Source organism: Trichomycterus rosablanca, chromosome 14 (genome assembly GCF_030014385.1).
Source record: "Trichomycterus rosablanca isolate fTriRos1 chromosome 14, fTriRos1.hap1, whole genome shotgun sequence".
Taxonomy (NCBI): domain Eukaryota; kingdom Metazoa; phylum Chordata; class Actinopteri; order Siluriformes; family Trichomycteridae; genus Trichomycterus; species Trichomycterus rosablanca.
The window spans coordinates 21,482,152-21,496,900 of NC_086001.1; the positions used below are offsets into that span (position 1 = coordinate 21,482,152).

A 14,749-nucleotide genomic window follows, 5' to 3' on the forward strand; every position below is an offset into this window, starting at 1 on the left:
ATAATAACAACAGGTTGTCGGAGGAGGAGACGCGCAGGATCTTCCGTCAGATCGTCTCGGCGCTGGCCTACGTCCACAGCCAGGGATACGCCCACCGTGACCTTAAGCCAGTGCGTCAGCCAAACGGTTTCCACTTATACTTTGTGCTCTTTCTTTGTTAGTGCTTGGACATGACGTGTTTTATTTTTACTCTCAGGAAAACATGATGCTGGATGAGAAGAATAACATCAAGCTCATCGACTTTGGTCTCTGTGCCAAACCAGAGGTTCGTTTCTCTCCTAAGACTGTAGTGTATACTTAAATCAAGCGTGCCATTCAGAGAGTCTAGTAAGGTGGTGTGTTTACCCCCATCCATCATGCTTTAATAAAGCCTTGCACACATGGTGTCCACAATTAGTTTCCGTGATCAGTTAGATGAACAGGACATCACAGAGCCATGCTGGTTCAGTTTGTGTGTTGTGTTGCAGATGCGAGTCAACAGTTGGACCTTTGGTTGATAGAAATCTGTTTTATGTAGGGTGGATTGGGTACTGCTCTGGATGAGGGCTGTGGAACCCCTCCCTACTTGGCACCAGAAATAATTGATGCGCAACCCTATCATGGTGCAGAGGTAGGTGTGTGTGGGGTGTGTCCCCAGGTTATTCCTGATAAACTTCAATTGAAAAGTCTCCAAATCCAAGGTGTTCAGTCCCCTCTGTAGCCCCATTCATGAGTTATTCTATAAGGTCTGGATGAGGGGACTGGCCAGGGTAAAGCATGATTAAAAAAGACAATTAATTTGTGTGTGTGTGTGTGTGTTTTAGGCAGATGTTTGGAGCTTGGTTGTTGTCCTATATGACATGCTGTGTGGCTACCTCCCGTTCGATGGTGACACTTTTGTGGAGCTCCATGAACAAATCACTGTAGGTCTTGAAACTACAATGAAACACCATTAGCATACACATCTTGTTATGATTATGAAACAGAATCCATTATTTAATGCTCAGCAGCATGTTAAACATACAGTAAAGTAACAGTAACGGCTTGTGGTGATGTTCTTTGATCAGATGTGATTGTTTTGCTCTGTGTTTCCTCAGAAAGGACATTATGACACTCCTGACTGGCTGTCTCCTGGTTCTGTACTGCTGATTAAGGAAATGCTGCAGGTGTGGGTTTATTGTGTGTTTAATGTGAGCAAAGCGGGTGTGTGTTTCTCTGTGGGCTTCATCACCTGAAGTTCTTGTATCTTGTCCTGTAGGTGGTTCCAGAGCGGCGTATAAAGGTGGAGCATCTGCTGGATCATGAGTGGGTAATGAAGGGGTACAGCAGCCCTGTGGAATGGCAGAGCACATGCCCGGTACAACATCCACCCTAGACATAGTACAGTGACATGATGGAGATCCACCGTACAGAAGATTGTATCTTTATTATCTCACATACTCATATATTTGTTTCTGTGTGTGTGTGTGTGTGTGTGTGTGTGTGTGTGTCTCAGCTGGATCATCTAGATGAGGAGAGCATCACCGAGATGGCTGTGATGTTCAGACAGTCCAACCAAAGCACCAAGCAGCTGGTGTCTGAGATACATTTCAGTAGTTGTATCTGCATCAACACAGATGCTAAAATGTAGACACATATTTATTAATACTGAGGTTCTTGTGCTCCGTCTAATAGAGATGTGTGTGTGTGTGTGTGTGTGTGTGCAGTGGAAGTTTGATCAGACTACAGCTACGTATCTTTTGCTCTTGAGAAGGAAGCAGCGCAGTAGTCCAGTGTGTAGCCGAGCGGACGTGTAAGAAATCCAGGTAACATTTCCACAATCACTGCATTTTACCTGATAAACGCTGCTCTACATGCTCATCTGTCCAAACACTACAGCTTCTGGAATGTTCTTACATCTTTTCTTGTTTTATTTAACAGGAGACGTCGTCGGTGCATCAAGGAGGGACGATGGTGGAGCCGTCCAATCAGGACACGTTACATCTCAATTTCACATTTCAGTGATTGTTGCAGATGTTTCTCTCTAACCCATCCTCTCTCTCTCTCTTCTTTTACCAGAACGATGCATTTTGGGTATCTGTGTGTGACTGGTTAGAGGAACTCCACTGAGGTGCCGCCCTTGTTGATCCACACAGCTGTATGAGAAGTGTAGAACATGGATGACCAGGATCAACAAGCATCAAAATCTTATAACATTAAATAATAAATAAATAAACTCACTGAATATATGAAGGTGGATGGATGTTTATTTTCACAATAGCAACACAACGTTTCCCGACATGTTACAGAACACTGAACTCACCAGTGAAGATACAGACCTACTGTCAGCTCACTCAGAGCAGCCTGAGATCGTTACCCTAAAACTTCATGAACTCATATCTCCTAAAGAGACAGTAAACTATTAACAACCATTTTATAATACATGAGGTCCAGTTACAAAATACACTATATTGCCAAAAGTATTCACTCACCCATCCAAATCATTGAATTCAGGTGTTCAAATCACTTCCATGGCCACAGGTGTATAAAACCAAGCACCTCGCCTTGTCGGTCTCAGGAGCTCAGTGAATTCCAGCTTGGTACTGTGATGCCACCTGTGCAACAAGTCCAGTCGAGAAATTTCCTCACTACTAAATATTATACAGTCGACTGTCAGTGGTATTATAACAAAGTGGAAGCGTTTGGGAACAAAGTGGTACCACGTAAAATGACAGAGCGGGTCAGCGGATGCTGAGGAACATAGTGCACAGAGGTCACCAACGTTCTGCAGAGTCGATCACTACAGACCTCCAAACTTCATGTGGCCTTCAGATGAGCTCAAGAACAGTGTGTAGAGCTTCATGGAATGGGTTTCCATGGCCAAGCAGCTGCATCCAAGCCTTACATCACCAAGCACATGGACTAAAGCATGCCGCCACTGGACTCTAGAGCAGTGGAGACGTGTTCTCTGGAGTGATGAATCACGCTTCTCTACCTGGCAATTCAATGGAGTTTGGGTTTGGCGGTTGCCAGGAGAACAGTACTTGTACAAGTTTGGTGGAGGGGGGATTATGGTGTGGGGGTGTTTTTCAGGAGTTGGGTTTGGCCCCTTAGTTCCAGTGAGAGAAACTCTTAATGCTTCAGCATACCAAGAGATTTTGGACAATTTCATGCTTCCAACTTTGTGGGAACAGTTTGGGGATGGCCCTTTCCTGTTCCAACATGACTGCGCACCAGTGCACAAAGCACAAAGTCCTTAAAGACATGGATCAGCCAGTTTGGTGTGAAAGAACTTGACTGGTCTCAACCAGATAGAACACCTTGAGATGAATTAGAGCGGAGACTGTGAGCCAGGCCTTCTCGTACAACATCAGTGTCTGACCTTACAAATGCACTTCTGGAAGAATGGTCAAAAATTCCCATAAACACACTCCTAAACCTTGTGGAAAGCCTCTCAGAGGAGTTGAAGCTGTTATAGCTGCAAAGGGTGGCCAACATCATATTAAACCCGGTGGATTAAGAATGGGACGTCACTCAAGTTTTCTGTTATTCCTCAAAGAAATTGATTGAAGTCAGGATTTCTCGTTGTGATGTTTTGCTTTAATCTTCACTGAAAGTGTGCAGACTCTTAAATGGTTTTTGTGCTGCCATGCAGCTGGTTGAATGGAGTTAGTGTAGAATCATGTACAAAGATCTAAAGGAAGAATAGGTTAACTGGCCGGTTAGCTCAGTTGGTTAGTGCGTGGTGCTAATAACTCCAAGGTTGCGGGTTCGATCCCCATATGGGCCGCCCTTACCTTAATGATTAAAGGTAGCATGGTTGAGAGAAAGTCAGGTGAGCATGTGCTGTGTGTCAGGACTTTCTAACCTGAGTATTTTAATCAATTAAAGTAAGAATATCATCCTGTTCTTCTGCCATCTTCAATTCTGGCTTTATTTCACCTAATGAACGTGGCATGACCTTTATAAATGCTTACAATCCATTTCATCAATGGCAATAAAAAAAAAAAAAGAACTGCTGTGTAATTGAGTGAATTCTTGCACTGCACATGGCAGAAGACTAAAAGAAATTTAGACCGTATAGAATAAAAGTATTAGGAAAGTAGGAGGTTAAAAGCATCAGCTTTCATTAATTCTTAAAAGAAAAATACATGAACCTCAGTCATCTCACACGAAGATCTGTTCTGCTCAACAACAGTAAAGCTCTCCATCGTTTCTGTGTGGCAGCTCCATAACTGAAGGGCTGTCAGTGTGGAGTGCTGCTCCATCCCAAAATATAATCGCAAATCATTGTTTACAGCGCCATCTAACAGCCAACTTGCTCTTAAATTACTAATTATTAACTTTTGGGCTTAAGTCAGACCTCACTGTGTGGTTCCATGGTGTAATGGTTAGCACTCTGGACACAAATCCAGAGTCAAAGCCAAAAAGAAAAATACACACACACACACACACACACACACACACACACACACAACTTCAGACTTTACTTTTACATCTCAGATTTTTTTAACTTACGTGATTGATATAATTCTGAGCTAATTTAGAAGTTTTCAGTCAGTAAACAAGAGTAATTTTAGTTAAACATTGCCACCCAAGTATCAAAATAACAAACTATTCCACTGTTAAACTGCACTGAGTTAAGTTTAGGACCCAGTTGGTCGGTAGATGGCGCTGTAAACAATGATTTGCCTTTTGGTGTTACAATTTGGCATAGAGCAGTCATATGTGGAACACTATTCTCTACTCAGCATTGATAACAGTGTTTTTACCTAAATAAAACCAGGTTCCACCGAGATTTGAACTCGGATCACTGGATTCAAAGTCCAGAGTGCTAACCATTACACCATGGAACCACACAGTGAGGTCTTACTTAAGCCCAAAAGTTAATAATTAGTCATTTAAGAGCAAGTTGGCTGTTAGATGGCGCTGTAAACAATGATTAGCGATTATATTTTGGGATGGAGCAGTCACATGTGGAACACTATAACACTACTAGTGCTATTACGATATTCAAGCTGGATGAATGGATGGAAATTAACATGTCATTTAAGGTGACTCTAAACTAGCACAAGCAATTGTGACGCTCTGTTGTACTGCACATGCGCTGAATGTTACCATCCTGAAACTGCTAATGTTTCCCAATCTTGGAGCTCACACCGGGCCTCGAATAAAAGCAGTAAGGTCCCACCGAGATTTGAACTCGGATCGCTGGATTCAGAGTCCAGAGTGCTAACCATTACACCATGGAACCTTGACACCAAGAAAACTAAACGTAATGATTAGCCATTGCTGAGTAAATTAAACAAAAAAGAAAACTAAACACAACTTCAGACTTTACTTTTACGTCTCAACTTATTTAAACTACATGATTGATATAATTGACTGAAATCAATAGAAAAAACTGAGGTAATTTAGAAGTTTTAAACACTAAATAAAAGTAATTTTAGTTAAACATTGCCACCCGAGTATCAAAATCACAACAAAACGTTCCACTGTTGGAAAATGGCACTAAGTAAACAATGACTTGCCACTTTTTTTGTTCTAATTTGGCATAGAGCAGTCATATGTGAAACACTATTTATTCTCTACTCAGCATTGATAACAGTGTTTTTACCTAAAAAAAGCCAGGTCCCACCGAGATTTGAACTTGGATCACTGAATTCAGAATCCACAGTGCTAACCATTACACCATGGAAGCACAAAAGATAAACAATTCAGCACAAAGGTTAATAATTACACCATTAACTCCACATGTTTAACGTAGTGTTTATGGTATTTAAGCTGGATGAATAGATGGTAGTTAACATGTCAGATATCCCAAGTTGCAAAAACTCATTTCAGGGCAAAAAAAAGCTAAAACCCACTCCCACACAGCAAAGGATATGGGTGATAACCACAATTTGGAGCTGCTAACTGAACTGTGTACTAAAATAAATTTAGACCGTGTAGAATAAAAGTATTAGGAAAGTATGAGGTTAAAAACATCAGCTTTTATTTATTCTTAAAAGAAAAATACATGAACCTCAGTCATCTCACACGAAGATCTGTTTTGCTCAACAACAGTAAAGCTCTCCATCGTTTCTGTGCGGCAGGTCCATAACTGAAGGGCTGTCAGTGTAGAATCGTGTTTGTGGGTACATGCTGGTTAGCTCAGTTGGTTTGAACGTGGTGTTAATAACGCCAAGGGCGTTGGTTTAAGCCCTGTGCGAGCCACACCCACTTTAGGACTTAAACTAACAAACAAGTGCTCTTCCTCTAACTAGCAGGTCCTATTGACCTGGGCTTCAAACGTTGTCTCTGACAAGTGTGAGTTATTTTTAATGCCCCTCTCATTCAGGTCAGAAACATGTGATTATTGCAATTTGCCAAACTTAATTACCCTGCTGTAAAAGTTAGCAAGTCATGTGACCCATGTGTACCGTCCAATGAAACAGCTGTGCGTGTGTCTCTGTGGTGCAATTGGTTAGCGCGTTTGGCTGTTAACCGAAAGGTTGGTGTTTTGAGCCCACCCAGGGACGAGTGTCTTTTATTGCACAACCATGTCTTTTGATGAAACGGATATGAGACACAACAACAACGTGTAGTCCAACAGAAATATTGGAAATGAGCAACTGAAAAACATCCAGTAAACAACAGTCCTACAAGCACAAATATCCACCTGAATATCCATCGCAGACTGGCTGTCCAAAGTGGAAGAATGACCTTTTGGTTTCTGTAGACATTAAATTAAGCAGTGTATCAGGACAGACAGCTCATCGGTCAGACCATCACAGAGATGTAGGTTTAATTCACTAACATCACGACCAGATTAAGAACTAATTCACAGTTTACAAACAAAATAAGTTCAAAATAATCAACAGAAACAGAAACAGACTTAGGCTGTGTCCGAAATCGCATACTTACTGAGTACGTACTAGATTGGAGGAAGTATGCACCACTCGGCCGGTAAAGAAGTACGTACTTTCAGTACAGAAGTGTGCAGTATGCACACAACACCCGTACGTACTACGTCCGCCATCTTACCAATGTCAAGTGACCATAGTTACAGACCGCATGCTTATTTCAAGCTCCACTCGCCAAAATTTTGGGTATTTATCGTCTTTATTTGCGCCACATACTGATTAATCTATAGTCATGTATCCCGACTCCACACTGAGACGGCAGAGAGTAGTAAATCACAGAAGAGAACTAAGAAAGTTATTGATTTTTTACCTCAGAGATAATGTAAGTACTGCTATCCTGTTTAGCAACAGTATACTACATTACCATGATTAGACTACTACAATGAAAATCGTCTGTGCACGACATTGTGCACAAAATGAGTAGGGCTGTCAGAGGGCTCGTCAGGAGGATCATCACCCTACCAACTGGTGATGAACTGGAGTGTGTAGGAGCTGGGTTTGCCCACTTGGCCGGATCCGAATGTTTTAGAGTGGCAGTTGGTGCTACTGATGGGTGCCACATTCGAATAAAACCTTCGTCTGCCAACGCACAGTGCTACCTAAACAGGAAGCTGTTCCACTCAATTCAGCTTCAAGCCATCTGTGACCACCTGGGGAAATTCAGATACATTTTTGTTGGTTATCCTGGGTCGGTTCATGATGCAAGGATACTAAAGAACAGCCCTGTGTATAAAGAGGGCTTATACCCACCTGCAGGACGATACATTCTTGGGGATGGGGGTTATCCCTGCATTAATAAACCCATCCGGCTCCTGACCCCCTTATCGAGAGCCTGTGCAGAACCCTGTACAGGCTCGTTTTAACAGCAAACTGTCCAAGGCCAGGAATGTGGTGGAAAGTGCTTTTGGAATGATGAAGACAAGATGGCGTTCCATTTTCTTTAAAGCCCTTGAGGTGAGCCCTGTCTTCGCCCCGGAGGTTGTTGCATGCTGTGCGGTGCTCCACAACCTCTGTATCGCTCATGGAGACATCACTGAGCCAGAATTAACAGAGGTACATGTTCACCAACCAGAGCCTGTAATAAATGACATTACATCAGGTGAAGATGCAAGAAAGCATCTGGCTGCAGCTGTCTCAGCACCACAGCACAGCACACTCTTGCTCTCTCTTCTCCTCTTGTTCTATTCTTTCCCTTTCTCTTCTTTCCTCCCTCTCCTCAGCCTCTCTCCATCTTCTCTCCCTCTCATTTTCCCTTTCTTCCATCTCCCTCAGATACGCAACTAAATCTTTCTCCCCTCGTCTCTTTTTGGCTGGGGTTTCCATGCTTCTCGAGGATGGTGAAGCTTCAGCAGCATCCTGGCCAGATGAGGAAATAAGGGTCGGTGGGCTAATTGATGGTCTCCCACCTATTGCCTCATCCATATCCACATACCATTTCCAAGATGCTGCTGTTGCTTCACCACCCTCTGTACTTACCCCAGTAGGTGGACACTTAAGTTCCTACAAGATTCATAAACACAGTACAAGGACCTTAACTTGTATTATAAATCTTTTCTGATATTTTTACTGAAGATCTTACCAACAAACGAAGCTTACTTTGTAATTTTGTTTGAGGTTCTCCCACTTCTTCTTCACATAAGTGGGAGTCACCTTCCCCTGCATTTGGTTCTCCAACACAAAGCCTCTACAATATAATGCACATAACAGTTATTAATGTATATAGCATACACTGCTTCAAAAAAAGTTTAGCCATTAAAAGTTTTTAATGCTTTGAAAAACGTAAATACTAAAACTTGTTTTCATACCACCCTTTGTAATTAATATTATGCATAAGATGTAACACAAATTTTGTTACGTCAAACAAACAGTCACTTACTCAAACCCTCGAACCGCTGCATTCTGTTTTCCAGTGAAGAGAGCCTGGTTGGCCACTCTCCACCGGATCAGATTTTTAGTGTCTTCATCAGACCCTGCAATATCAAACATTAGTTTTAAAAGGGATTTATAATGTGACTGTGTAGCAACATTACAACAGTCATGAATATTTAGCCTCAACAACCCCAAAGCTAGATATATCTACCTTCCTAAAGATAGTTTAGGATAGCCCATCACTAGCATTACAGATAAAATTAAATGAATCTATAGATAGATCATTTATTACAGCAGCTCAATATATATTAATGCAAAGTATTATAGTAATCAAGTATTAAAGTATGCAAGTATTCAAATTTGCAAGTATTAAAATACAAAAGTATTAAGTACACATGGAATGTTGTACAACACTATGTAGTTAAATACATTGAATAAAAAGTAGTATATCGATTTTATTGTCCTACCAGAATGACAACGTTTGAAGCCCAGGTTAATAGGACCTGCTAGTTAGAGAAGTCTCACTTGTTTGTTAGTTTAAGTCCAAAAGTGGGTGTGGCCAATATGGGGATCAAACCCACGACCTTGGCGTTATTAGCACCACGCTCTAACCAACTGAGCTAACCGGCCGATGTACAAGGTCAGGGTGTGGTGCACTTAAGGGAACAACATAAAAGAAAAATAGAATGCCATCTGTTTACTCTGTAATCGATTGGTGAGCCTGCGCATCGATCAGTGCGAGGACTGAGGGGAGGGAAAACTAGAGGGCACCCGCAGCACCTGTATCATTATAAAGTGATGCGGCTGTGAACAGTACTCGAAGTGTCCTGTGTCTTTTTCCTTTTTATAATTTTCTATAATTCCCTCTCTCAGGGGCATAACAAGGGCATATACCCACATACCCAATTCTACACTGACCGCCCTTCAGTTATGGAGCTGCCACACAGAAACGATGGAGAGCTTTACTGTTGTTGAGCAGAACAGATCTTCGTGTGAGATGACTGAGGTTCATGTATTTTTCTTTTAAGAATAAATAAAAGCTGATGCTTTTAACCTCATACTTTCCTAATACTTTTATTCTACACGGTCTACATTTCTTTTAGTCTTCTGCCATGTGCAGTGCAAGAATTCACTAATTACACAGCAGTTCTCTTTTTATTTATTTATTTTTGCCATTGACAAAATTGATTGTAACCATTTATAAAGATTATGCCACGTTCATTAGGTGAAATGAAGCCAGAATTAAAGATGGTAGAAGAACAGGGTGATATTCTTACTTTCAGTGATTAAATTACTCAGGTTAGAAAGTCCTGATATGCAGCACATGCTCACCTGACTCTCTTTCAAACATGCTAACTTCAATCAATAAAGTTGGTGTGGCCTGTACAGGGATTGAACCTGCGACAGTGGCGTTATTAGCACCACGCTCTAACCAACTGAGCTAACCGGCCAGTTAAGCTGTTCACTCTTTAGATCTTTGTACATAATTCTACACTAACTCCATTCAACCAGCTACATGGCAGCACAAAAACCATTTGAGATTCTGCACAGAAATTAGCAGCTCCTAACTGAATTTGTTTGTTATTGCACCAGAAATGCAGCAGTTTCATGTTATTTTAATGATCCGAGATCTCAGTCCTACTTCAGACATCACTGTCTAGTCATTTCTTATGATCAGACTTTCTTAATACACATCTAAGAGGTTTTGTGGGTTCTTATATGTGTGTTCTATCTAAACTATACTGTATTGTGGTACATTCGTTCAGCCTACAGCAGTTTAGACCCGCCCACTTAACCACCAATTTGCCTCCACAGTGAGCCTGTATAGAGAGAGATTAGGTTTTTTGTGTGTACCGTCCAACGAAACAGCTGTGCTGTTAGCTGTGCACGTGTCTCTGTGGCGCAATCGGTTAGCGCGTTCGGCTATTAACCGAAAGGTTGGTGGTTCAAGCCCACCCAGGGACGAGTGTCTTTTATTGCACAACCATGTCTGATGATCAGACAATTAAACCTCAGTGTATATTATCTGGAAACAGATGCTCTTCATATAGAAATATGCTTTACATTTGCTTGATGGTAATAACTCTTAGTGAAGTCTTAATGAACAATTAAAACATCAATTCAGGTTTAGTTCAATTGGGGAAAAATATTAACAGTAGCTCGACTTCTTAAAACCCAGAATCTACACGTACAAATCCTACATTCATTCCACAAAGTTCACAAACATGATTTAATGAGTGAAAACTTGATGTTTTGAGCCCCTCTGGTGTGCAGGCTGGTTCTGTGTATCAGCACTACTTACTGTGTGCAGAACCTGAGTCGTATCTGCTTCAGTCACTGGTTGGTGGCATTAAGCTCAGTCAAGAACTTTAAGAAATATATAGTTTAGATAGTTCACACATATAAGAACCCACAAAACCTTTTAGATGTGTATTACAACCCCTGGCAAAAATTATGGAATCACCACTCTTGGAAGATGTTCTGTCAATTGTTTAATTTTGTAGAAAAAAAATAAATCACAGACATGCCACAAAACTATCATTTTTCAACCTTCTGGCATTAAGAAACAATAAAAAAAAAAGAAACAAATATAATAGTTGTGGTCAGTCACAATTGCTTTTTTTAGATCAAGTAGAGGAAAAAAATATGGAATCACTCAAATCTGAGAACAAAATTATGGAATCACTCTGTAATTTGCAGTTTAAAAACAAAACATCTGCAGCAGATTAGATTTGCTAATTATTCTTCAGTTTAAAAAGAGTGCTTACACCTCGGAGAGCTGTTGCACAAAGCAGATTGTCATGAATCATGGTTCCAACACAAGATATGTCAGTTGAAACAAATGAGAGGATTATAAAACAAAGATAAATCATTGTGGAATGTCGCAAAAGATGTTGGTTGTTCCCAGTAAGCTGTGTTTAAAATCTGGACCAAGTACAAACAAAATGGGAAGGTTGTAAAAGGTAAGCATACTGGTAGACCAAGTAAGACATCAAAGCATCAAGATAGAAAACTTAAAGCAATATGTCTTGAAAACAGAAAATGCACAACAAAACAAATGAGAAACAAGTGGCCGGAAAGTGGAGTCAATGTCTGTGAGTGAACTGTAAGAATTCACCTAAAAGAAATGGGATTTACATACAGAAAAGCCAAACAAAAGCCATCATTAACACCTAAAAAGAAAAGAACAAGGTTAAAGTAGGCTAAAGAAAAGCAATCGTGGACTGTGGGTGACTGGATAAAAGTGATCTTCAGTGATGAATCGCGAATCTGCATTGGGCAAGGTGATGATGCTGGAACTTTTGTTTGGTGTCTGTCCAATTAAATTTATGAAGATAACTGCCTAAAGAAAACATGTTAATTTCCACAGTTGTTGATGATATGGGCCTGCATGTCGGGTAAAGGCACAGGGGAGATGGTCTTCAATAAATGCCAAAGTCCACATTGAAATTTTGGACGCTTTTCTTATTCCATCAGTTGAAAGGATGTTTGGTGATAATGACTTCATTTTTCAAGATGATAATGCATCTTGCCATAGGGCAAAGGACATGAAAACTTTCCTTCAAGAAAACATATAATGTCAATAGCATGGCCTGCAAATAGTCCGGATCTCAATCCATTTGAAAATCTCTGGTGGAAATTGAAGAAAATGGTCAATGACAAGGTTCCAACCTACAAAGCTGATCTGGCAACAGCAAGAGACAGTTGAAGGCAGATTGATGAAGAATACTGTTTGTCATTAGTTAACTCCATGCCTCATAGAGTTTAAACCATTATAAAAGCCAGAGGTGGTGCAACAAAGTAATAATGGTGCAGTGTTTTCTAATGATTCCATAATTTTCCATAAAAAAAGCAATTGTGACTGAACACAACTATTATATTTGTTTCTTTTTTTTATTGTTTCTTAATGCCAGAGGGTTGACAGTTTGAGAAATGATAGTTTTGTGGCATGTCTGTGATTTATTTTTTTTCTACAAAATTAAACAATTGAAAGAACATCTTCCAAGAGTGGTGATTCCATAATTTTTGCCAGGGGTTGTATTAAAGTCCATTTCAGCTGCTTGAATGGAGTTAGTGTAGAATTATGTACAAAGATTTAAAGTGACTATAAGAACTGGCCGGTTAGCTCAGTTGGTTAGAGTGTGGTGCTAATAATGCCAAGGTTGTGGGTTCGATCCCCGTACGGGCCACACCCACTTTTAGACTTAAACTAACAAACAAGAGATCCTTCTCTAACTAGCAGCTCCTATTGACCTGGACTTCAGACGTTGTCTCTGACAAGTGTGAGATCTTTTTAATTCCCCTCTCATTCAGGTCAGAAACACGCCATTATTTCAATTAGCCAAACTTCCCAGCTAGCAGTGTACTATCGGCAGGGCTCTAGAGTGCGACCAATTTGGTCGCACATGCGACCTAATTTCTCAATGGTGCGACTAAAAAAAATCTTAGGTCGCACTGGCGCGACCAGGCGTCCGAGGGAAAAAAAAACAACAGACACACATTAGGCCAATAACATGGTCTAAACCAATCAGAGATAGCGAAGGGCGGGACAATATTGTAGCAGTGATATGTGAGCGACATTCAGCTCAGCCAATCAGAATGCAGCACCAGGTTTATACGTTCTTCAGTAAGTTTAGTTTTGTATATGAGACTCGCCGGATGTCCCCAGAATGGAAGTTCGGGTTCTGGAGCTCGGCGGTGTAAAGTGTTGTAACGCTCACTTAAGTCCTGACTAAACAGTTAAAGTGACTCGACCCTGCCGTGTGCCTTTATTCCCACACCTCCACCACCGCACAGCAAAAGACCCGCAGCATCCCCACCGGACAGCGGCTAGGTGAGCCGACCCTCTACGGTAGTAAGGGGCTAATGCTAGCGGTAAAGTGCCGCGATAGTGAAAGTAAAAACACGACAATATTTTCGTTAAGTAAAATATAAAAATAACTAAAAGACCAAAATATATTACAATACATGTAGTCAAAATACACAGTGAGTGCACCGCAAGCGATTTTGGGAATCTAAAAGATTCAGTAAAGCCGATAATATAATGCACTGCATTTAAGATTACACTCTAACACACACACAAACATATACATATCATTTTAAATATACACACACATACATAAATAGATATACACACATACATACACATTTACTCTATTATTTTTATAATTTTTATAAGTGTGCTATAATTAGTCTGTAATACTATAATTAACTGTAAAGAAGACAGTGGCCGGCAATAGTGTATTTGTGACTGGTTCTAATACATTTCGAATTGAAAGGCTGAAAAAGCCCAATGCATCTATAAAACACATTACATGCGGCGATAAATGCACTGCCCGAGTGTCCCCTCTCCCCACTGCCCTTCATTGTCAGGCAGCAGCAAACAGATCATCAGACGAGGCCATGTTGACCAGATTGTTAGTTATTTCCAAGTCAATATTGCCTGTATGGACAGTGATTAAAAAAAAAAAAAAAAAAAGTGAACCTGTAAAACTGCGGTGTTAAATGCGATGCGGTCGAAAATTTGGGTGCACCTAACTTTTGTGCTGGTGCACCTAAGAAAAAAAGTTAGGTGCACCAGTGCAACCAGTGCAAAAAGTTAGTCTAGAGCCCTGACTATCGGGCCACATGTGGGTGAGGTGCGGGACATCTGGCGTACTGTCGGACTCGGGTGACGTCATTAGGGCCGAGTCTGGGCCAATATCTGTAGTAATATCTGTATAACCGAACTCGGGCCACGTTCAGCATGAGGTATGTGGCCCACTATAAATATCAGTGACTCGGACCGATACCGGTAACTGTCTGGAAAACGATGGAATAATTTTAAATAAATTAAATAATTATTTTAACTTGTTAAATACCACATAATTATAGGTAGTCTTTGTTAATATTATATATGTTTTTAGATAATTGATATGCTCTAATGACTGAGACATGAACGACAAAAATGATTAGGGGAAATAGTGCAGGTTAATACGGAGACAGAAGAGATTAAATAAGTAATGTTTTAAAGACGA

The 14,749-nt window shown here is 40.7% G+C and overlaps 2 protein-coding genes and 4 non-coding genes across 6 annotated transcripts in view; 3 read left to right on the top strand and 3 right to left on the bottom strand.

Moving 5' to 3' along the window:
- The window catches only part of LOC134326199 (zinc finger protein 850-like), a gene marked incomplete at its 5' end in the record, with an annotated part of 94,905 nt that overhangs the window by 14,095 nt on the left and 66,061 nt on the right, over nucleotides 1–14,749 (top strand). The window lies entirely within an intron of this gene.
- On the top strand, nucleotides 1,111–2,179 carry LOC134326090 (maternal embryonic leucine zipper kinase-like). The gene is made up of 5 exons (XM_063008295.1): nucleotides 1,111–1,145; nucleotides 1,238–1,336; nucleotides 1,475–1,552; nucleotides 1,686–1,784; nucleotides 1,900–2,179. The coding sequence occupies exons 1-4, from the start codon at nucleotides 1,137–1,139 to the stop codon at nucleotides 1,773–1,775; spliced, it is 276 nt and encodes a 91-aa protein (XP_062864365.1). The 5' UTR covers nucleotides 1,111–1,136; the 3' UTR covers nucleotides 1,776–1,784; nucleotides 1,900–2,179.
- trnaq-uug (transfer RNA glutamine (anticodon UUG)) lies at nucleotides 4,743–4,814 on the bottom strand. The gene has a single exon. It is a non-coding gene; the product is annotated as a tRNA-Gln (tRNA).
- trnaq-cug (transfer RNA glutamine (anticodon CUG)) lies at nucleotides 5,141–5,212 on the bottom strand. The gene has a single exon. It is a non-coding gene; the product is annotated as a tRNA-Gln (tRNA).
- Nucleotides 9,289–9,362, bottom strand: trnai-aau (transfer RNA isoleucine (anticodon AAU)). The gene has a single exon. It is a non-coding gene; the product is annotated as a tRNA-Ile (tRNA).
- trnan-auu (transfer RNA asparagine (anticodon AUU)) lies at nucleotides 10,624–10,697 on the top strand. The gene has a single exon. It is a non-coding gene; the product is annotated as a tRNA-Asn (tRNA).

What these genes read in the sequence shown, in the direction of transcription:
- LOC134326090 (XM_063008295.1), top strand. An exon ending in AATGGCAGAGCACATGCCCG is followed by an intron (nt 1,337 to 1,474) that starts GTACAACATCCA and finishes TGTGTGTCTCAG; the next exon opens with CTGGATCATCTAGATGAGGA. An exon ending in ACCAAAGCACCAAGCAGCTG is followed by an intron (nt 1,553 to 1,685) that starts GTGTCTGAGATA and finishes GTGTGTGTGCAG; the next exon opens with TGGAAGTTTGATCAGACTAC.